A 24,043-nucleotide genomic window follows, 5' to 3' on the forward strand; every position below is an offset into this window, starting at 1 on the left:
ACTGACATGTGGAGGACTCAGGGCTCGGCTGGTGGGAGGACGTTTCTCTGCTATTTATTTATGATGGAAGGATAAGGCAAAACAAACCGGTAATTTTTGTCTGCTTCTTTTGAAGACGTGTTGGGACGTTTGAGCGTCGACAGAATAAACAAACTTTGTTTATCTTCTTGGTGAAAAGGTGTTTTTCTTGTTCCTGTTTTCTTTTTGGGTGTGAAAGCGTCACGGATCCTGGGTCTGATGCATCAGTTGCAGATAGATGAGCTGCAGCATGGTTACTTTCATTGTTGATTAACATGTCGACCGTTTGCTCAGGTGTTTTTTTTTTCTATGTAATGTCAGAAAAGTCAAAAATAAGAAAGAAAAGAAGTAAATTTTCATACTTGAGTCGTTCAAGCCAGAAGATATTTGGAACTTTTGGCTTAAAAGTGACAGAAATGAATCAGTTAACGGTGTTTTATCTGCGGTCAGATAATCCAATAATTACAGATTGCGGTTTGGAGATCAGGAGACACTTTTCTGTTTTCGTTTTGCAGCGGCGGTTCAGATTAACTGCTGCAGTGGCTCAAATCCAAAACACACAGCTGAAGTTGACACTAAGGGTGTCGTGTTTCACACAGCCGAGCGTTCGGCTTTAAAGAGGCATGAGCAGGTCCTCAGGGGCGAACTTCAACTCCATCCAAAAATTCAAAAAAGGTGAATCAGAGTCGCCTTTACTTTAAAAACTGGCCTAAAAAAATGAAATAGTGTCAACATGAACAAAGTCACATGAACTTAATATATCAAAGCAGAAAAAAAGAGTTAAGTGGACTTTATACAACCTTTGTTTAGCAAATTTTATAATATTTATACTCAGAAAATGTCAGCAGCCTCGATTTTTAAAGACAGTTTTGAGTGCTCGTGTATATTTAATGCTTTAACATCGGCTTTATTTACTCAAAGTACTTTTTAAACACTTATTTTAATCATTTTCTGCAGTTTTCTGTGTTTTTACTTCCCCAGTTTGTTTCAGTGTTACGCTCAGAACTCAAACTCTCTTTACTTTGTAACAAAGTAATGCTAACTTTGTAACAAATGCATTACATGCATTACTTTGTAACAAATGCTTTACTTTGTTACAAAGTTAGCATTACTTTGTAACAAAGTAATGCATTACTTTGTAACAAAGTAATGCTAACTTTGTAACAAATGCATTACTTTGTTACAAAGTAATGCTTTACTTAACACTCAGATTTCAGGCATTCCGTCCTAATATTGTGTTGGTCCCCCTTTTGCTGCCAAAACAACCCTGACCCGTAAAGGCACGCGCTCCTCTAGACTCCTGAATGTGTGCTGTGGATCAGGATCCTCTAAACGTCTGAGGTGGGGCCTTAGAAACTCACTGCTGTGCTCCTCACACCATCCCTGAACCACTCTCTTTGTGGCCAGGCTCATTTTCCTGCTGAAAGAGGCCACAGTCATCAGGGAATACCATTTCTGTGAAAGTGTGTACATGTCCTGCATCAGTGCTTAGGAGGATGGTACGTGTCGATGTTTGGGCAGAACGTTGCTTAAAGCATTACGCTGCCTCTGCTGGCTTGCATCCTTCCCATAATGCATCCTGGCGGCAGGTGTTCCCCAGATAAGCAACGCACTCATCCGGCCATCTATGTGATGTAAAAGAAACGTGGCTCCTCAGACCAGAACACCTTCTGTTTCTTCGTGGTCCAGTCCTGATGCTCACCTGACTATTGTTGGTGGTTTTGGAGGTGGATGAGGTCGGCATGGGCGCCCTGACTGGACTGCACCAAACTGTGATGCTGTGTGATCCTGCATGAACTTTGAGCTACATTAGCTCTCTGTTGGATCAGACCACACAGGCATCAATGAGCCTTGGCTGCTCATGACCGTGCCGCTGGTTCCCTGCTGGTCCACTTTTTGACAGCCACTGACCCTGCAGACCGGGAACACCCCCACAGGACCTGCAGCTTCAGAGATGAAGGCGTCACAGTTTGGCCTTTTGTCAAACTCACATCTTCACGCTTTTTTCCTGCTTCACACACACAAATGTTCACTTTCTCCCTGATGTACAATGATGAAGACTCAGCGTTATTCACGTCACCTGGTGTCATGCTGATTGGTGTATTTATACTGCTTTAAAAGTCATTTATTACGCTACTAATTACAGCTTTAAGCAGCAGCATCACATTTGCATGTGCTGCTTAACAAAATATCAGAAGTACATGGACGTGTCTGCTCGAATCTCTGTGTTAATCAGGAGAACACACGGACCATCTTTCTTTCAGTAACATATTTAAATATAAGAATAAAGACTCTACTTTTGGACAGCCAGTGTTTTTGTTTTCCTGGAGACAAACCGGCAAATTTGTTTGTCCTTTAGCACAACTTTTAGTGTGTTTTGCATCTGCAGTGTGTAGCTTGTAGATCTTTGGGAAAACAGGGTGTATTTTAACCCAAGCCGTGATCTTTGTCAAACTCTGAGTGTTTTTATTGCTTAAACCTAACCAGGTGGCTTTTAATCATAACCCTTTGCAAGATTTTGCATTAACTTTTAAAGCCTGATTGCAAAAGGACCATCGGGTTAAAGAGCATCTCTCAGGCAGGAGCAAACTTTGTCTTTGTTACGATGACAGTGACATTTGTAAAATTAAATTACGGGTCACAAAAGCAAAGTTTTTGCAAATAGATATTAATGACTTTCCTTCTGCCTCCCAGGCAAGAAGAACACTTCCCACCCAGGAACAAGAGACATGTCTGTGTTTTAAATCAAAAACAAATTTTAAACATCAAACTTGAACTTTAGTCAGGTCCAGATTTATTCCACCAACTGTTCCACCCTCAAAAAGCAGTTTTTCATCCTTTACGACCAGAATATGTCGATGCAAATCGATACAAATGAGGTGGTGAAGGCAGATGAAGTCAACCATCCAAAGCAGCAAGAGAGGTGAAGACGAGAGCGCAGCCAGGGTGGAGTGGGTGGAGACGAGTGTCAGGGGTGATGTGTGAAAGCATACGAGTGAAAAGGAAGGTTTACAAGATGTAACAGGAGGCTGAAGATGGACAAATCCACCAGAGGGACAGCTCAAAGCTAGAGGCGAGGCTGAGATGGTTTGGACGCGTGCAGAGAGGGAAGACTGGACATGTTGAACAAAAGGGTTGAAGATGGAGCTGCTAGGCAGGAGAAAAAGGGTGTGACAGAGGAGGACAGCAGGGGTGGGATCAGGTCGAGAAGAAGAAGGAGAAAAAATGAGGCAGATGAAACCGCCCGTTCTCACTCCCGAGGCGTAACATGTCGATGTTTTGTCACGTCCCGCGGCGTTCCTGAAGAACGCAAAAGGAGACCTTCGGCGTTCTTATGGTACGCGGCGGGTTATGGCTGAAATCCAGTGCAATGACGCTCCCGCGGTAATCGACGTTCCAGCCCTGTATTCCAGCCCTAAACCTAACCTTATCCCTAGCCCTAACCATAACCTTTTTCCTGATCTTAACCAGGACTTTAATGATGTTAAATAGCGTGTTTCTAAGCGATTTGAAGAAAAAGAGCGAACATGTGTAGATTGAGTCCATATGGTTCTCATATTTCCTCATTTTTCCGAGGTCGTCATTTAGGAATGTGGTGGGTAGCCGAAAACGTAATATGTTGACGATTTGTCACCTAGCGTAAAATGTTACGGTTTGGGAGTGAGAACGTGTTGGATGAAAACTTGTATCCAGAAACGTGACTGAAACTAGAGGCTTTTTTTAAATTATTATCTCTTTTATTGGGACAGCTGTTGAACATAACAGTAGTTTGCCTTTTTACACTTTGTTTGCTGTCACATTTTAACTTATAATTGAAAAATAAAGAAGACAGAAAAAGAAGAGAAAAGAAAAAAACCCCAAAAAAACTAGGGTTAGGAGGCAGCAGGGCAGGTAGGTTTACGTAGTACTCAGGGTTGTAACATCATATACAAAATCACACCTCATATGTTTAACATAGTCTGTCCATTTAGACCATATTCTGTAGAAGGAATCCCTCTGAAGTTTTTCCATCGTGTAGATCTCTTGTACAGAATGTATCCAGTCTTCTATCGTTGGTGGTTCATCTTCTCGTAAGAGGCTTTTTACTTGCGGCCAGAAGGATATACAGGAGAATTCAGTTTATCCACGGGTACATTGCACAAAAATATGGTCTCAAAAGTTGAAGGAAAAACAAATGAAAAAACATTTCGTAAATGATCATGGATTAGAGACCAATACTGGCGAATAGCTTTACAGTCCCAAAAGATGTGGAAATGGTTAGCTCCGTCTCCCCCACATCTCCAACATTTATCACCAAGTCCTCGATATCTTTGTTGAGCAGGCTGATGAGAAACTAGAGGCTTTTTAATGTTGTGCAGGAACATTTGCTTACCTGGATGACTGAGCGTGCATCAAGACGTTGTGCTGGAACTAATGTGGTTAGAAATGCACAAGCCTGCTTTTGTTACTTGAAAATCAATCTTTGACTCTGCTTCAGCATCACTCTGGGGTGTCTCGCTGATAGCTTTGTACAGAACAGGTTAACATGAGGTCGTGTTTGTGCAGATTGTTGTTTTTGGGCTCTTAACTGTTAGATTTGACCTCCAGCTCGTCTGTGGGGGCGCCGAGGCTCCCCCGGTGATCCTCATGAGGAACGTTAGGACTAGAGCTGGGCGATATATCGAGTTTTTAAAAAATATCGATATATTTTTATACGAGATATAAGATGTGACAATATCCTTTATATCGATATAGTCTATGTTACGTTATAACTATACTTGTGGAGCCGCAAGTTTGCCTCTCTTTCGTCCACTTTTGTCTTTACGCAACGTTACTCGGCCTCGCCCGCCCCTCCTCCCCCATCGCTTCACCTGCAGGAAGCGACAAGATGGACACGGCAAATCTCCGTTAACGAGTTACTGCGCATCGCCCCGTGCGTGGGGCTGGACGCCGTCAACGTGTTAGCTAGCTAACCACGCTAACGAGCTAACGAGCTAACCACGCTAACGCCATGCAGCCCAGAGGCGCTGCACGGCCTAAAATCCTTTCATTTTCTCAAAAGTTGACAGCGCGCCTCATGTATGAATTCTGGTTGTGCTTGATGGCCGCGAAGCGATTTTATGTGGTACACAGCGCTCAGCAATCTGTCAAAAAATGTTTTAGTACGACTTTGCTAAGCTACGGTGCTGCTGGATTGTCAGAGCATTACGGCGACCGAGGAGCCTCGCGGAGTGATACGTACTGTGCTTCAACGTAATATTACCCTACTGTGTATAAGGACCATAAATGGCACCTGTTAAGAGACATGGTTATGAAGAGGATTTCAAACTCAATGCTGTCAGTCACACAGTAGAAGTTGGGAACAGAGCAGCTGGGAAATCTGTCTTTGTTACTATGCTCTGCATCTTTTAGTTTACATTTTGACTGCACAATTGTGAGCTTTTTGTTATGCTCAAAAACAACATTGTTTTCTTTTATTTATGGAGCATTATTATTTAATAAATGCTCATAATTTATTTTTGAGTAAATTTTATGTACATCTATGCTCTATGTTAATAAAAGTGCCTGTGTGACATCTGGGACACAGCTTTGACTAAGAACTCTCTTTTTGTTCTTACTTTATGGCTTAAAAAAATAAATCGAGATATATATCTTATATCGCCGTCCAGGTAAAATATATCGAGATATGAATTTTGGGTCATATCGCCCAGCTCTAGTTAGGACTTATTTCCATGTTTTGTGAACAAATGTTCCAGTAGTTTGTTTTCTCTGGAACTTGAAATGCAAAATATGCAAATTAACTCTGTGTGTCTGTCTGTGTGTGTGTGTGCCTGTCTGTGTGTCTGTCCGTGCGCCTCAGCGTGCTTCAGTGTTGAAGGATGGACAGGGAGCCGGTTCGGCAGAGCCAATCAGATCACGGCGAGGCCACCAATGGAACGAGCCCTGAGTCCTCTACCGCCCCTCCGACCCCCACGCCTCCTCGGCTCACCCCCAACCCCATGCTCCTGGACTCCCCCGCGCCCTCGCTGACACCCACCACCTCCTCCCCTCCCCCGCCTCTCACCCCCGCTCCCTCCATCACCACAAACCACGGACCAAAGGCGGCGGCGGCAACGGCCGGCGCTCCGTCTCCTCACGTCCTCGTCCCGACTCCCCCTAAACTTACCTCCACCCCTGCCCCCGCCCTCCGCACATACTCCCGACACAACCATTCTTCCAAAATGTCTTCCTCCGTGCAAACCCCCCCTTCCCCCTCCCTTCTCCCTCCCCCTTCGTCGTCCTCCTCTCCTGTCGTGGCGACCGCTCCTTCACCGCTCCTCTCATCCTCTCCAATGTCTTCTGCGACGCACAACAACACCACCATGTCTACCAAGATCTCCACCAGCCTGACCAACGGGAGCGCCAGGGTCCTCTCTGCAACCTCAACGCCGATCACACCGTTTCACACACCAGCCAGTCCACCTGGCAGACAGGTAACGGTCACACACACCTGGAGTTTGTCCAGTTTGTCTTTGCTGGATTGTTGCTCTTTAAACCATATTTGTGTTCACACATTGCAACCCTACAGAATAAGGACGCACGTCTCCACCCTCTCATGACCACATCCAAGAATCCCACCATGACAGTGGCTAAAACGTTAACTTTGAGGCTTTGAAAAGGAAACCTGCGGATGCCATCTTTGTGCACAGTCTATGGGTTACATAAGGAGGAGGCTGCATTCATAAGACTGACAGCCGTCATTCAACAGGCTGATAACATTAGGACCAAATATTTTTTAGCTTCGTCTAAAAAAGACGCAGTAATGATGCAGAGGACGGGTGTAAATAAAACAGCTTAAGCTCAAAGTTTTATCTAGCCTTCCTGCACTCACGATGTTTACTTGTACTGACGTTTTTACAGAAGCGAAGACTGAAATCTTTGGATTTGGTGCAAAGATGCACAAAAAAAAATCAACTGAGAAACTGTTTTTGCTTTTTCTTATACCAGCTGTAGCAGATCGGCAGAGATGGGCAGTAATGCGTTACTGTAATCGGATTACTTTTTTCAAGTAACGAGTAAAGTAAGGGATTACTATTGCAAAAACGGTAATTAGATTACCGTTACTTTCCCGTAGGAACGCTGCGTTACTGCGTTACTAAAACCGTGATTTTTTTGCGAGAACGTCTCATGACAGTGACGTAAGCGAGTGCGACGTTCGTGACAACAGCTGTGTGCAGATCAACAATGGATCATATATCGAGTGCAGAGAGAGTATGAGCGTGCAGCGTTTAAAGCGTGGAAGTACTGACCTTACTTTGAGTTTGATTCCATAAAAAGTGACAAAAACATTAGTGTCCGTTGTGCGTGGGAAGAAAACACCGAAAAAAAAACCCCCTAAACTTCCAAACAAGCACCGAGTAGCTACGACGTAATGGGAAACTCACAGAGAAACTCGCGGATTCTTCCACTGACCGCTGCACACCTGCACCAGGGTAACCCTCCGCCTACCCCACTCCTGCTTTACAGGTGAAAATAGAGCAACAGGACCGCTAGTCTTTGACTTTATTTATTTTCTGCTGTGTTTTACTTGCATCTATTTGAAAGACTGAGTGTAAACACAAAAAATATTTTATTTTATGTGCTGGAATGTGCAGAAAATAGGTTTAAATGTTAAACTAATTTCTTCCAGTCAGAGAATGTTGCAGATAATTAAATTTTTGCTTGATGCATAAAGTTAAAAGATTAAAACTAATAAAACAAGTTTTAAAAAGAGACTTTTCCATTTGATTACATTTTGTATGATGATTATGTAGAAAAAGTAGAATTGGGCTGAAAGATCTATCACTTTATCACCTATTCAGGTTGTAAATCCTGTTTTTAAAAAGTAACTAAGTAACTAATTACTTTTGAAAATAAGTAATCAGTAAAGTAACGGGATTACTTTTTTGGGGAAGTAATAAATAATTAGTTTCTGATTACTTTTGTCAAGTAACTTGACCAACACTGCAGATCAGTGACAGTTATGTCTGATATGAAGCATCAGTATTGTGTTCAGATCCCAGACTGAGCCTCAGTGACGTCACAGTTTGTGAAGCAGCCACAGGCTTTTTTAGGAACCAGAAGTGACGATCTGTTGGATGTAAGGGTGGCGTGCTAAGTTGATAGCTAGTGCTAGCTTTGTTAGCATGCTTCATCCATAAAGTAAAGCTACAGTAAATAAAAATGCAGGTACAGCACACGACAGTCAACCTGCTTAAATGACTGAATCTGTATTTTATTCATATTTCTGTAACACGTGGTGGTGAGAATATTTTAAGCTGAGTTTCATTAAACTGGAAATAACTGTTGAAAGCGACAGCTGACCTTTCAGGACCCGAACAAATGGATCTGATTTAAAAAGAAAGATCAGGAATAATCTAAATATGAGAGTGACAGACAGCTCGTGAGACGACGCCTCCGACCTTTCACCTGTCGGGCTCCATCTGGGTCAGTGTTTGACTGTTCGGGGTTACAGTTTCCTCTTTGTTTGCTTTCATCTGAGTGCGTTTCACATCCTTACACTCGGGTCTCACTCTCTGTTAATTCAGTGAGTGAACAGGCTGAACTGTGAGCCGCAGAGACGCTGGCGTTCACACTCTGTATGCAGGCGTTGCTGCACAGTCTGCACAGTTCCTCACGTTAGAGCTTTAAAAACACGAGCTTGAGATGAAATCATAAACTTCAATAGCTGGATGTCAGCAACAGAAAAGGACAGTCACTGATACCTGATGGCCACCGCTGCGAGTTTAAATGAAACAATCGACTGATTGTGATCGAAGTTCAGACTTTCCGCTTAATCCAAAGAGCTCAACAGAAGTAAGTTTGTGTCTTTCTTCCTTCAGTAACTGAAAAGCTGCTGTGTTGGGTTGAGATCAGGTGCCCGACGTGGCCATTGAAGAGGATCGCGTTTCTCTGCGCCGGGTCGCTTTTGTGGTTCGGCTCATTGTCCGTCTGCACTCCGACGCTCTGTCCGATCAGTCCTGCAGCGTTTGTCTGAGTCTGAGCAGAGCTTACAGCCCCGCTGCTTCTATCAGCGATCGCATCATCAGTAAACACTCGTGACCTGCTTCCGCTGCCAGCTGTGCACGTTTTCTGCTAAAATCTGGCTCCTGTTCTTGAGCGTAACCGGTGGTTTGCACCCTGTTGGTGTAAAAGCTGTGACGATGATCCTCCCTGAGAGCCTTCTGTGGGCTTTAAAGTCTCGTAGTGTTGCTGAGCTGGCCGATGCACCAGAATGTGGATTTTTTCTTTGTGTCTGATGTTTTTATTTGTTTTATTTGGACTTTCCGGTCGAGTGATGGCCTGTTTGTCTTCACTGACATTTATTTGGACCTCGTGTTGAGAGTTGCTCTGAAAAAGCAAACAAATGCAAATGAAATACTTGCATTTGGTGGCCATGAAAACATATTAAACAGCTGTCTAATGAATTCTGAGCGACTGTGCATTAAAATGACTGTAATTCCTGAATATTTGAGGGAATACTTTTATTAAACCCCTTTAATTCAAGTCTGAACTTCGGATTTAAAATCCACTCCTTTGCCTAAAACATGCCAAACAGTTTGTGACAACAAATTTTACAAACGAGTTTTTCAAATCTTTAAATTAAACCTGATCGATGAGATTAAAAGAACCATAAACAGATGTGAGCTGCCTGGTGGATGAAGCTGATCGTTGTTAAAGTATTAATTTAGTGTTTTTTTGTTGAAAAGAAGCATTAAAACTCAACATTTTCATTGTTTACTCTGTTGGTTTCCACACAAACACACTCGTCACTGCTTTGCTATTCGAGGAAATATCACAAAAAGTCATCCCTGCTCTGAAGCGCTGCCTTAATTGCTTCCCTTCTCCTCTCTTTGTTCCAGGTATCACAGACTCCTGTGGGCACACCTGGTCTTGTGCGAACCAATCAGAACCCCTCCCCTGTCAGGCATCCCAAGGTATCCCAGCAGACGTTGCTCCTAGGAAAAGGTCTCAAAGGGTCGGGCCAAGACCAGGTGTTGCTTAGAGCTCAGATGGTAAACACACACACACACACACACACACACACACTCATATATTTCCACATGCATTCTGTTCTGCTGCTCACGGTGAACAGGAGTGTGCAGCTGCAGAAAGAATGACGAGTATTAAAATGAGCCAGTTGGCAGGAAAAGCTCTGAGTTTAATGCTGCAAGCAAATCTGAAAACAGACGTTTCAAAGCAGAAATTTCTCCGAATACTAAACAAACACAAACATCATGTAAATGACATTAAATGCACCAAAAACCTGTGAGATTTGAAACAGTCTGAAAACACAGACGATGAAGCAACGTTACCAGGTTAAGGCAGCTGTGTCGAGCTTAATGTCAGAGGTGCTTTACCTCTCTAAATCACCATGGTAACCGATGATGTACATACTACCTGTTTGGGAGAAGATTATGTGTTTGAAGTTTTAGTTTAAAATAATCTTGAAGCATCACATTTTCCCTAAACCTTTGATTTACAGTAGAGAGTACACATTATACACTCAGAGGCCACTTCATTAGGCACGCGTTGCTAGTACGAGGTTGAGCCCCGTTGTCCTGCTGAAAGTGACCTTTGGAAGATGGATACAGTGAGGATGGACATGTTCAGCATCTGAATGAACATCATGAACTTTCTCTTCTTAGCTGAGAGAAAGGACACTCGTGTGGTTTGAGGTTGGACTAGCTGTTAGCTCAGAGATGCTCTTCTGCACTACGGTTGTAACCAGTGTGTAACAAACCCACAGCAGACCCAGGTGCATCTTTGCAGGATACTTTATTCTTACAATATTCACACGGTTGCTGTCACAGCTGCCAGCCGTACACATCACCACCAACGACCACTAATGACAACAGCACAGATGCTGCTGCAGGTGCGTCCATCTCACCTGCAGCAGCGTCGCAGACCACGCCTCGCCACACAGTGGTTATTTGAGTTGCTGATCTCCTCCGACGTCTGACCTCAGCGAGTCACATTTGCTGCTCACTGGATATTTTCTTTTTCGGTTATGCGGGAAAATCCCAGCAGATCCTGAAATATTCCGACCATCCCGTCTGGCACCAACAACCTCGTCACATTCAGCGTCACTTAAATCCCCCTTTTATCCACATGCTCAGCTTTTCTTTCATTTAATGAATATTTCTAAACTGCGACATATGGTCTCCTCAGCTGAACTGGAAAAAACTGTCCATGAATTTGTGTCATCGCGTTTAGATTATTGTAATTCCCTGTTTACCAGCTTGGATAAATCATCTCTGTACAAAACGCAGCAGCCAGACTACGAACTCGCTCTAGCAAGCGAGCTCACATCTATTTTATGTTCTTTACAATAGATTTTAGAATTCGTTTTAAAATGATTGTTTTAACGTACAGAGCACTAAATGGCCCCAGATTATTTATGCAAGCTTCTCACCAAATACACGACTGCTCGCCGTCTCCGCTCACAGACTCAGAGTTTGCTGGTTTCTCCCAGAACACGACTGAAGACGAAAGGGGGCGGAGCCTTTCAGTCTGTGGCACCAAGGCTGTGGAACAGTTTACAACTGGTTGACTCTGTGGAGTCAACCTTTAAAAAACAGTTAAAAACTTTACTGTTTAAACAAGCTTTCTGTTGCTTTTTACATTTTTAATTTACATTTAAACTCTATATCGTGCATTTTGCTATTTATCGTACTGTTTATTTTAATCTCTGTGTGCAGCGCTTTGTGACTACCTGTCTATGAAAAGTGCTTAATAAATAAACTTTACTTACTTACTTTAACTTCATCACGTCGTCTCGACCGTGTCTACATGCATAGAGACGCTGCCCTGTGATTGGCTGACTGTGTCTAGTTGCATGCATGTAGCTAGTACCTGACTCCCATCACTAAGTTCAGCAACACATATGTTTGTGTTTCATTGTCACTGACATTTGCAGGTCAGAAATACACAAATCTGTTTTCATCCTTGAGCTGAGCACTGCTGCAACTGCTATATGAAACTATATTCACAGAAACCTATTTTAGACTAAAGGTTATTTATGTGTTCATAAAAGTTCTTTTAACAGTGAAATATTAAACCATGGTTAATCTCACAAATCATTCCCATCATCTAGATCTGACACCTGGATTTAAAACACTTAAATGTGTTGTAAAAATGTCTGTTTAACATTGAACATTGAATATGAAGCATATGCCTCGCAGTTGTATTAATCCACCGCAGAAAATAGTCCCCAGGGTTAAAATCTGATGTTGATCCGTTTTAAAAAGTAACCATTATGTTTATGGGTGTTTTATTAGGTCATTAAAAGGAAGCAAGAAGATGCTTCAAGATCTGTGCTTGAGTCCTGCTCTCCTCTGTTCATCTCCTCCTTCACGTGTTTCCTCCTTTTTCTCCTGCAGCTAATTCTTACGTCTGCTATGCGGCCGCCCCAGCCGTGCTCCTCCTCTTCCTCCTCCTCTGTTTCCACTTCTCCTCCTTCCTCTAACCCCGCCTCGGCTCAGGTGAGCAGCCGAGCAAATGTCTTTATCTGCACGTGAATGCATCTGTTGAGCTGACCTGCAACAAGCTGACTTCTTTACACAGTCGTCTGAAACACACAAAGCTCAGACGTTTGAGACTAAATCTACTTCAGAGAGCTTTTCTTCCTGCTGCCTCTAACATACCCGCTCTCGCTGGTAACAGTTGCTAAGCTGTGACTGGATAGCCAACACCTTCGTGGGATCTAACTGAACATCTTTGTGTCCCTTCCAGCTCCAGAGTCTCACCTTGAGGCCTCCTCCCCCCGGGACTCTCGCCATCCCTCCTTCCTTACGCCTCAAGCCCAGCGCCACGGCCCCGCCTCCCCTCTCTCGACCTCAAGCCCCGCTCTTCCCGATTCTCAAGCCGCGACCTCAGTCCAGCATCACAGCTACGGAGTGTCCGACCGCGCCCGGCCGACACCTCGCCGTGCCGCCTCCAAGTAGGTCCCTGAAGGGTGTGATGAGGCCGGATGAGTACGCTCCTCCATGTGAGGGTCTTACATCTAGTGACTAATATATTATCATTAAATTATTATAATGCTACACTTTCAGTCAGCTGATGCTGTGTTTGCAGCTTCCTGAATGTTTTATTTATATTTGATTCTGTTTGAGTTTATTGGTTGGATCCAGCTCTGACCCTGACAGAGACTAACCGGGGGGACTGGAGGGAGGGGTGTTTCAGATTTTCAAAATAAAAGCCATCAGTGGAAGACCAGTATGCTTTAAAAATGATAACAGTTGCTAAAGGCCCTTTATATTGTAAGGTAGAGACCCTACAATAATACAGAGAAGCCTGAGCAATGGGACAAATCCCTGTAAGCGAGCACTTGGTGGGAAGGAAAACCCCCCCTTAACAGGAAGAAACCTCAGGACCGGTCTCAGGAACGGGCAGCCATCTGCTGCCACGGGTTTGAGGTGAAGAAAGGCTAAAAGACACAAAATAAAAGCCTCAAATTACATATTGGATTTTTCAACACTCTGAACCTTTCACAATAAAAGCCTCAAATTACATATTGGATGTTTTCAACACTCTGAACCTTTCAAAATAAAAGCCTCAAATTACATATTGGATGTTATCAACACTCTGAACCTTTCAAAATAAAAGCCTCAAATTACATATTGGATGTTATCAACACTCGGAACCTTTCAAAATAAAAGCCTCAAATTACATATTGGATGTTTTCAACACTCTGAACCTTTCAAAATAAAAGCCTCAAATTACATATGGGATGTTTTCAACATGCTGAACCTTTCAAAATAAAAGCCTCAAATTACATATTGGATGTTAGCAACACTCCAAACCTTTCAAAATAAAAGCCTGCAGTTTAAAGCCGTCTGACAACTCTCTGCAGCTGTTCTGACAGCAAGCCACAGTCTGGTGTTAGCAACAATCACACTGACTTGTGGTGTGAAATTGCATGTTTAAGTTTTTTTTCTACAAGCAATGAGTAAACTAAAAAAAAAAATTTGTTTCAAAATTAGCGTTTTATATTTTCAATCATTTTTTGCCTTCAGTTTTTAAAGAATTACATTTTTTAAATAGATATTTTTCTTTTTTTACTATTTTAATTTTGGTTACTTTAAAAAAAGAAAGGACAAACTTACTGCATTTAGCTGTTCAGAGCCTTCTTTAGCTGCACTGGTGTGGTCCTGTGTACGGTTTCATTTCAGTGACTTATGAACCAAATAATTCCCCTCTATTACCCGGAGACTTCAGAGCTTCGGTTTACCCTCACAGAGCGCTGGAACAAGTCAATTTTCAGCATGTTTGCCGTCGTTGTCTGCAACTGAACTCATAAATCACTGGGAGAAAACTGCACTGTGCTGCAGAACAAAGTAAATTGAATCACGGGTCTTGATATATTTTCCAGCCTTGAGAGATGAAAATTAGAAAACAAAAACATAATAAAATTTGCATTTGATCATCTAAATAATTCAGTTTTTGGAGCCACTGAAAGGAAATGTTTAAATCTTAGATGTGAGAAAGTTTTTCAGCCAACACCCTGAATCCTCGAGCCTCCTGTGCATCAGCAGATTACAGTGAAGCACGTGAGAATTAAACAATCATAACATGCACGAGTGGCCAGTTATCAGATCATTTATTAGTCATATCGCTCCCTCGTTGTTTAATGGTTTCCTCTTCATGCTCGTCTCCCACAGCTCTCTATTCTCCGGTTCGAGCCGTCCCTCTGAGACCCAGACTTCACTCTCCTAACGGTCACAGGGCGGTGTCACCTCGCCAGACCTCGGCCCTCCAACCAATCGCTGCTGCTCCCTCCAGCCAGGCGTCTTCCATCAGCCGGCCGCTGGCGGGACTGAAGAGCTGTCCGTTAACTCACAGCCCGGTATCTGTCTCCAGCGCTCTGTCAGCTGTGCCGCATTTTGAGCGCTCGTTGTCTGCAGCGAAGCAGCTTCAGATCATCGCCCTCTCTTCGGGTCGCCAGCCACAGCCGGGAACGTACACGCATGCTTCGGTGCAGCCGCCGCCTCCAGCTGCACAGTCGCCGGAGGTTTCCGCCCAATCAAAGAGGACTTTGAGCACCGAAGACGTCCTTCCTCCTCCTCCTCCTCCTCCTTTAAACCCCTCGTTGCCAAAAACCACCTCTCCTCTGCCCTCACCTCCGTCCCTTCTGAGTCCAGCCTCTCCGCAGAGTCAAGCTGAGCCGCAAAATCTGACCCAGAAGGTGGAGGTAAAGGAGGCTGAAGAGCAGAGAAAGAGAGCTGCAGCTGTGAGACAGGAAGTCAAAGATGAGGAAAGCATTGCTAAAGACCTGCGAGTGGAGAAAGATGACCAAAGAGAGAAGGTGAAGGAGGAGGAGCCCAGTGAGGAGCGAATCAGCCAGGAGGTGCAGGAAGTTAGCCGAGAGGAAGATCAAATGGAAGTGACAGAAGAAGGCCAAAGTGAGAGGGAGAGGAGAGAGGAAGGCAAGGACAAGAAGATGGAGGAGGAAGAGGAAGGAGAGACTCCAATGGACCAGTCTGAGAACCAGACTGCACAGCTTCCCCATCAGCACCACAACACGGACCCTCTCCCAGGACCTGAGTCTGTTAAAGACTCCACTGTGGACTCAAAACCCATCACGGGTCTCGTTCCAACTCCACTTCCAGTCCAAACTCCAGCACCAGTCCCGGTACCAGAGCCAGCTCCAGTCCCCGAAGCCTCCGCCCAGAGTCAGAGGCTGCCAGAGCCTCAGAAGGACCTTCAACCCGTCAGCCAGGAGGACTTCTGTGAGAACATGTCGACCCAGTCCGACAATCAGTCAGGTACAGCTCAGACTCAGCAACACTTAATGCTCTGTGTGTTTACATGAGGCTTTACAGTAAAGCTGTCAGGTTGAAGGAGCATCTGTCCGAGCTGTGCTCCCTTAAAGGGTCCAGGAGTAATTAATGCAGTGGTGCAATAAAGACTCGCTGGTACCTGCTGAACATTAGTGTTCTGCTTTGTTTTCCACTGTAACTTAATGCATTTCATTTTAATTTCCAGTCAACCCTTTTTTCTTTCTCTGCTCCTCACAGCGTTGTCCAGCCTCTCCTCTCAGTCTCCCCCCTCCTCACCCATCACCACTCCTTCGGCAGAAAACCCTCCTCCTCTCCTCCCGGCGCAGACCGCCCTCCCGACCGACCTCAGCCTACCGCAGCACGAGCCGGCGAAGGTGGACAAAGCAGGTGGCGAGCAGCAGCCGCCCACGGAAACTGAGGCGGAGCCTCTTGGACAATTGGAGGACGAGTCAGAGAGCTTCGGCCAATCACTGAGCAGCCCCTGGGAGCCGAGGCCGTGGCCTGAGGGACGGCAGGTTCTCACCCACCTGGTGGAGGGATTTGTCATCCAGGAGGGGCTCCAACCGTTTCCTGTAAGGAGACGTTTGTTTTACATCACAAAGGCAGAAAAAAGGAAGCTAGAATTTTAGGTTTTGATGCTTTTATTCTGAAATAAGTTGGTGTTTAATCTCCTCAGGTTTATTTAAGCATTTTACAGTTCATCACCTTTTCTTTCACATGTTAGAGACGTCAAATATTACAATTTTGTTACTAAAGTGGGGAAAAAACTCCTTTCTCATGTATAAACGTAGAATAAGTTCAGGGTGGATGTAGTTACCTGCGATGACCTTTTCAGCCACAGGCTCTCGCGGTGCGTTTACACTCTCCTTATTTCTGTGGTCCAGGTGAACCGCTCATCCCTGCTGGTTCCAGAGCAGGTGCCCAAACCGCAGGAAGTGAATGGGACCAATGGGAAAGCGGCGCTGCCTGTAACGGAAACGATAAAACAAACGGAGCACTCCACAGATTCGGACGAAGAGGAAGGAGGAGACACGGACGATCCTGGGAGCAGTAAGGAGCAGTTTAACTTTTAAACTTCACACCTGCTCGTTTTATCTGCTCTGAAGTGTCAATGCATGAAATTACTGTTGGTAAGAGCTGCAGAACAGACCGGCCGCACCCGCATCATACTGTCACCAAATCAACAACGAAGATTCATCCAAGAAAATCAAAACAGAAGCAGGTGACGCAGTTTTTAACTGAGAGCAGGGCTTAAAACCTGATGAAATCAAGAATAAAAACAGAACTCAGAGCTGAATTCTTGCAGTTTTTATATAAGATTAGTACGTTTAATATTAAATTAGGCTTAAAGAAAATATATAAAGAGGGTTTCTCATGGCTGCACACCAAACAAGGACAAAGTCTTTACACGTTCTCTAAAAACGGTGAGAGATCTTCTATTTCTTGTCCTGAACGCAGCGATCGGTCCGCAGGCTCTAACAGTAAACCGCTGTCATAACACGGAGGAAAACCGGAGTTTCTGCATCGTGGCGCAGCCTCTGCCTGCCACTGTAAACCTGTCCCGTCATGTTCTGGACCTGCGGGCCTAAACGAGAAAGCGAGTTCAACACACAGCATTTGGCTTCTGTTATTAAAGCTACGACGTCACATGGAAGTGGTTTTAACAGTCGAACCATTCACCTGCAGCTCTGGGGCTGATTTAACACATGAAGATGTGAAAGATAAACACTCAATACAAGCTGAGCGCAGCCCTGTGCAGTGAAAGTGTGTGAGAGGTCCACGGGCTCTAAGAAGTCAACCACTTTTAATACCCTGAAAACTCGGCGGTGAACCTGACGTTTGCCCCGAATCCTGCTCTGCTCACGTCTGTCGCTCTGCTGCTGATGTGGTAAATGTGGCAGCTGCTAATCTTCTAAACGAGCAGTGGAAACCATATTAGACTCTGTGTTTCTCAGCTTCTCTCATTGACTGTGTCCCTCTGCAGGGTCGGGCCACAGAGACCGAACGGTGCTGCACTGCCAGTTCTGCGGGAAGAGGGGCCACGCGCACAACTTCATGCGCTCCAAACGCTTCTGCTCCACTTCCTGTGCACGCGGGTAAGGCCTCGCTTCATTGGCTTAAGCGCTAAAGAGGGCGGCTGTGATGTCTCGGGACCTTTAGACAGCGTGGGGGTGACAGGATGTGGTGCGTGCGGCCTGCGTGGAGGCGTGCAGGTGTCAGATGCAGATACGAGTGTGAATGAAAGCAGCAGAACGAGGAAACATCACCGCCACGTGTCTCTGTGCTTCCTCCTCCCCCCTCAGGTTTAACGTTCGTCTGACGAAGCGTCTGCGAGCTCTCAGCGCAGGAAGCCGGTCAGAGAAGCCTCGTCCCGCCCTCAACCGGGCGGAGTCGGTCCCTGGGAAACCCCTGCTGCTGCGGCTGGTAGGGACGCTGAACTCACGAACAGCTTAAAAACAGCAAACAGAGACGTGTTGAGATGTTTTAAAGAGCTCCTAAAGTCCTTTTGTGAATGGACACACACACCGGCTGTATTACAGGAGGCTGATTGTCCAAATATTAAACACGTTTTTATGCTTTTATTGATCTTTGTGATGTTTATTTGATGGGTTACGTTCCTACAAAGACGCCACTCTGCGTTTGTAGTTTCATATCTTTTGTAAACGTTTTAAATTTTGTCCCTGACGAATGCTCTTAATCAGAAAAACTGAAAAACACTGAAACTAAACTGAAACAAACACATGAATTAAAAATACTTAGTAGTGTAAAACTACTTTAGCTCAGTTAGTCGTGTGCAGTGGATTTTAGATTTGGTCTTATGAAAGGAGCCATTTGAAGCCATCTGTGGTTCAGTGACAGCCGATGGCCTTTAGAGGGCAGCAGAGAGCCACGAGTCCAGTGAGACCAGTCAGTACAGTTTAACTGATTCCTCACAGTTTAACACCTCTGAAATCAGGAAACTCCACCAACAGACAGAAAACAAACGCTCATTTTTAAGTCATATGCAGCCAGCAGCCACTTTATTCAGTTACACCGTCCTCGTACTGAGTTCAATTCAATTTTCAATTCAATTCAATTCAATTCAATTTTATTTATATAGCGCCAAATCACAACAAAAGTCGCCTCAAGGCGCTTCATAGATACAGAGAAAAACCCAACAATCATATGACCCCCTATGAGCAGCACTTTGGCGACAGTGGGAAGGAAAAACTCCCTTTTAACAGGAAGAAACCTCCGGCAGAACCAGGCTCAGGGAGGGGCGGGGCCATCTGCTGTGATTGGTTGGGGTGAGAGAAGGAAGACAGGATAAAGACATGCTGTGGAAGAGAGACAGAGATTAATAACAGATATGATTCAACACAGAGAGGTCTGTTAATACATAGTGAGTGAGAAAGGTGACTGGAAAGGAAAAACTCAATGCATCATGGGAATCCCCCGGCAGCCTACATCTATTGCAGCATAACTAAGGGAGGATTCAGGGTCACCTGGTCCAGCTCTAACTATATGCTTTAGCAAAAAGGAAAGTTTGAAGCCTAATCTTAAAAGTTGGAACTCCGTTTGAGTCGACTTTCTTATAACTCACAGATTCAACAAAGTCCCGAGTTGTTCGTCATCGACATGATAGCATCACACAGTTTCTACATATTTATCGTTCCACCACATCCCACATGTTCTCTATCGTTTGAGCACAGGGAGTCATTTACAAGTAACCAGTTTGAGATGATTGAGGTGGAGTTTGGGGTTTAAATGATGCTGTTGGTGCTGAAGGGCCCCCACCATCACCCCTGCAGCCCCCTGAACTGTTGATATCAGGCAGGACGTTTCCCAACTTTTACATTTCTTACACTTTGTTTCCTTTCAGCCTCGTGATCTGTGGAGCGCCGGTCAGCGTGAGAAAGATGGAAAGGAAAAAGCGGCGGCGGCAGAAGAGGACGAAGATGAAGACGATATGGTGGGAGGTGGAGGCAGGGAGGAGGAAGACGACGACGGAGGAGAGGAAGATCCCGCTGTCGCCATGACGGCTAGGATGGAGCGTCGGGCGGCTCGGAGAGCGAGGAGGGCGTCGGCGCCGGCCGTGACCACTTCCACGCCTACCACCACGTTTAAGCCGGCCCCGTCGCAGTGGAGCGTGGAGGAAGTCACCGCCTTCATCCACACGCTGCCAGGTAAACACGAGCTGATGCCCCACACGCAGAGCTTCTCCCGGGACCTTTAACTCAGAACTGTCGGTGTGATTTATGCCACACTCCGCGTCTTAATTGTCAGCAGGCGACGGAGGCGCGCTCGCAGCTTCTTCGTATCCCCCAAGTCCCATTAAAGGTTTCGCAAAATGCTGAAATTAACTGCTGAGTGAAGTAATGTGAAGAATCCTTTCAACCACACACCGTCAGACTCAGTGAGACTGCTGTGAAACATCTGGGAGAGGAACACTGAACCTCTGTTTCACAGCTAAACTGAGTTTTCACATGAGACAGAGAAACACTGTTAGTTAGCTTTAATATTCATCACTGTCACTTTATTTCTAAGAGAAGATCAGATGTGGATCGTAGAGTTATGCAGATCTCTTCTGGTCTAAACATTCTCCAGATTAGTTTCTGTTAGAAACAAAGTGGATAAACTGATTGTTGGCTAATGATCCTGGATAAACAGTGTGAAACATGTTACTGTAACAGTTTGTTTGTTGGGTCGTTTGTCCACAAACTCCTCCTACACCATCAGGATTTGAGGAACCAAACAAGGGCTCAGGTAGAACTTAGGCTGCTGAAGGTTCTTATCAGAACCTGCATCACATATTATATCATCATGTGGCCTAAAAACCACCAACCAGTCATTTAATTGTCGAGTTTATGAACCTTTAAAAAAAATGTGTTCACAGGAAAGCCACCAAAATCTAATTTGAAACGGTGTCTTTATGCGTTTTTTTATTAGCAGCCACAAAAAGTCCTACAAACACATCACGTGTTCCCACTTCTTTAGTTAAATCTACAAAATAATCCCAAAGTTGACACGTTTGAATGCATTAAATAGCATTTCTGCACAAAGTGCAGCCCGTTCTCACTCCCGAGGCGTAACATGCCGACGTTTTGTCACGTCCCGGGGCGTTCCTGAGGAACGCGAAAGGAGACCTTCGGCGTTCTTATGGTACGTGGCGGGTTATGGCCGAAATCCAGTGCAATGACGCTCCCGCGGTAATAGACGTTCCAGCCCTGTATTCCAGCCCTAAACCTAACCTTATCCCTAGCCCTAACCATAACCTTTTTCCTGATCTTAACCAGGACTTTAATGATGTTAAATAGCGTGTTTCTAAGCGATTTGAAGAAAAAGAGCTAACATGTGTAGATTGAGTCCATATGGTTCTCATATTTCCTCATTTTTCCGAGGTCGTCATTTAGGAACGTGGTGGGTAGCCGAAAACATAATATGTTGAAGATTTGTCACCTAGCGTAAAATGTTACGCTTTGGGAGTGAGAACGTGTTGGACAGAAGGATAGCAGCAACAGTGAAAGGGGAAAACTGCAGTTCCTCTAATGTCCACTCGAGGCTCCAAAACAGAGTCAATCCCCACAGACTAAACTTTGCAGGAGTTTGGAGGTGTTTTTATTAAAAGTCAAGAGTTTAGATTGTTACACGTGACTAAAGTCAGGGCCATGACTACTTTCTGTGTGACTGATCAGAATCATTTGCTCAGTTAGTGTTTTTAAACTCTCCACGTTGCTGTTTCAGGCTGCAGCGACGTAGCGGAGGCTTTCCGGGTGCAGGAGATCGACGGCCAGGCTCTGCTGCTGCTCACCGAGGACCATCTGATGACCAGCATGAACATAAAACTGGGACCTGCTCTGAAGATCTGCGCTCACATTAACGCACTGAAAAACCAATGAGAGACAAAGAAAAAGAGAAACAAAGTGAGGAAAAGAGAAAGCGTTTAAAATGGAAGAGGGAGAAAAGGCAATAAAGACGCGAGGAAAAGAGAGAAATCGGCGGAAGTCAAAAGCTGACACCAAGGACGACAGAACAAAGTCACAAAAAGAGATTTGTGGGAATTTATAATTTATGAGATTATAAATGTAGGCGTGGCCTTAGCAGATGGGAACTGGAGAGGAGTGCGGGAGCATGACGACACCAGAGTCCATGAGACGTCTCACCAGTTTTGGGCCCTCCGACTGTAGCAGGAGACGGGGGGGTTTTGTAACTTTGTGTATATTTTACATGCCGCTGGAGAGTGTACATTTGAAGCTATTTGATGAAGGATTTTGAACATTTAATATATAAAATTTGTCTATTTAGTTTTTTTAGAACGTGACGTCAGCAACAAATCTATCCAGTAGCTAAACATAACCCGTGTGTGTAAAAGGAAAAAAAAACAATAATGCGTAGACTTTGTAAGTGATTAATGAAAGTTTAATGTTTTATATCACTATATTCTGGACAAAGACATGTCTGTGTATTAAAAAAGTCACTATCAGGGTAGAGGCTGGTGTCTTTAATCGTCACATTTTTATGGTATCCTGCTTGAAATTATTTAATAAATGAATAATTGATCATCAAACGATTTATTTATCTTGTTTTAAATTAATTCCCAAGTAAAATACCTTTTACTAGCCCAGTGAAAGCGCTCTTTCTAACAAAAATGTGCATAAACACTTCAGAAAATCGACACGTGGAGCAGATGTTACACTGAGGAACATCGTCGGGCCGCCTCCTCCTGGTTGGCACAGTTTCACAGTGTAGTGGTTATCAGACCCACTTTGTCGGGGTGTGGAACGATTGAGAGGTTCTGGGATCCCCCGTAGTGCAATTTACCCCAGTACCTATAAACTGGCTGCTGCAGGTATAGAAACGGGGCTCTGGGGTTAACTTGGACTTCAATTCAATTCAATTTTATTTATATAGCGCCAAATCACAACAAAAGTCGCCTCAAGGCGCTTCATAGATACAGAGAAAAACCCAACAATCATATGACCCCCTATGAGCAGCACTTTGGCGACAGTGGGAAGGAAAAACTCCCTTTTAACAGGAAGAAACTTCCGGCAGAACCAGGCTCAGGGAGGGGCGGCCATCTGCTGTGATTGGTTGGGGTGAGAGAAGGAAGACAGGATAAAAGACATGCTGTGGAAGAGAGACAGAGGTTAATAACAGATATGATTCAATACAGAGAGGTCTGTTAACACATAGTGAGTGAGAAAGGTGACTGGAAAGGAAAAACTCAATGCATCATGGGAATCCCCCGGCAGCCTACGTCTATTGCAGCATAACTAAGGGAGGATTCAGGGTCACCTGGTCCAGCCCTAACTATATGCTTTAGCAAAAAGGAAAGTTTGAAGCCTAATCTTAAAAGTAGAGACTTAGAGGATTAGAGCAGTCCTAAAAACTATCCTCAGCAGATGAACAACATCTGAAAGCCTGAGAGACGAGACGACTATCAAGAGGCATTTTTAGCATCTTCATGCTCTGGGGGGCGGGGCTATGGCTCCCCACAGCCTCCAGCAGGTCGTTACATGGATAAACCTTTGAACTCAGGCGCGTTCACGCACACAGATGCTCACAGACAAACTATATCTTCCTTTGCTTCTACCTTGAAGCATATCGTGCGCTGTCGGTCTTGTGTGCTGCTCAATAGCATTCAGTATTTAGTAGTTACTGTTACTTCTTCTTCTTGTCCTTAGCGGGCGACCAGCGGCGGTGGTCTGCCGCGCAACCAGTACGCTGTAGGTGCCGCAGGTTCTCTTGCTTGACCAACGATTATCTTCCACGCTTTTCGATCTAAGGCGATGGTTCTTCCTGCTCGAGGTCAAGTCGAAGGGCCTTCAAATCACCCTGGATTTGTTTCATCCATGTCTTCTTTGGTGCATTTCGATGCACCCTCCAATCGGTGGGGCGGGTCAACCAGAGTAGGCCATGGGGGTAGCGGCTCGGGTCCATTGGACAAATGTGGCCAAACCAACGGAGTCGGCAGCGCTGGATTAGGTCGCCGATCATCGGTTGGCTGCCGCAGCTGGTGAGGATGGTGTCATTCGAATGACGGTCGCGAAGGGAAACGCCGAGAATGCATCTAAGGCAACGCATTTGGAAAACTTCGAGCTTGCTCAGGTCGTGTTTGAGCATTGTCCACATCTCTGCGCCGTAAAGTAGAATGGGCAGGATCAGGGTTCGGTAAAGGCGGATCTTTGTCGCCAATGAGATGTTGTTCTTCTTCCAGACGCACCAGCGCAGGGAAGCGAATGCTGCCGCCGCCTGCCCAATTCTGG

The 24,043-nt window shown here is 44.9% G+C and overlaps 1 protein-coding gene across 3 annotated transcripts in view; it reads left to right on the forward strand.

The window, feature by feature from the left end:
• The window catches only part of phc3b (polyhomeotic homolog 3b), a 29,714-nt gene extending 7,367 nt beyond the window's left edge, over positions 1-22,347 (forward strand). The window contains exons 2-12 of one of the 3 annotated variants that reach the window (XM_085171858.1): positions 5,858-6,470; positions 9,879-10,031; positions 12,399-12,500; positions 12,751-13,006; positions 14,679-15,782; positions 16,035-16,369; positions 16,682-16,847; positions 17,782-17,893; positions 18,101-18,221; positions 19,660-19,963; positions 21,522-22,347. In XM_085171858.1, the coding sequence (XP_085027984.1) occupies positions 5,877-6,470; positions 9,879-10,031; positions 12,399-12,500; positions 12,751-13,006; positions 14,679-15,782; positions 16,035-16,369; positions 16,682-16,847; positions 17,782-17,893; positions 18,101-18,221; positions 19,660-19,963; positions 21,522-21,676 (3,402 nt within the window). In that variant the 5' untranslated portion in view covers positions 5,858-5,876 and the 3' untranslated portion in view covers positions 21,677-22,347. The remainder of the gene's footprint in view (positions 1-5,857; positions 6,471-9,878; positions 10,032-12,398; positions 12,501-12,750; positions 13,007-14,678; positions 15,783-16,034; positions 16,370-16,681; positions 16,848-17,781; positions 17,894-18,100; positions 18,222-19,659; positions 19,964-21,521) is intronic. The other 2 variants (XM_085171859.1, XM_085171860.1) reach the window with 2 other exon arrangements.
• Positions 22,348-24,043: the final 1,696 nt, after the last annotated feature.

Source organism: Neolamprologus multifasciatus, chromosome 9 (genome assembly GCF_963576455.1).
Source record: "Neolamprologus multifasciatus chromosome 9, fNeoMul1.2, whole genome shotgun sequence".
Taxonomy (NCBI): domain Eukaryota; kingdom Metazoa; phylum Chordata; class Actinopteri; order Cichliformes; family Cichlidae; genus Neolamprologus; species Neolamprologus multifasciatus.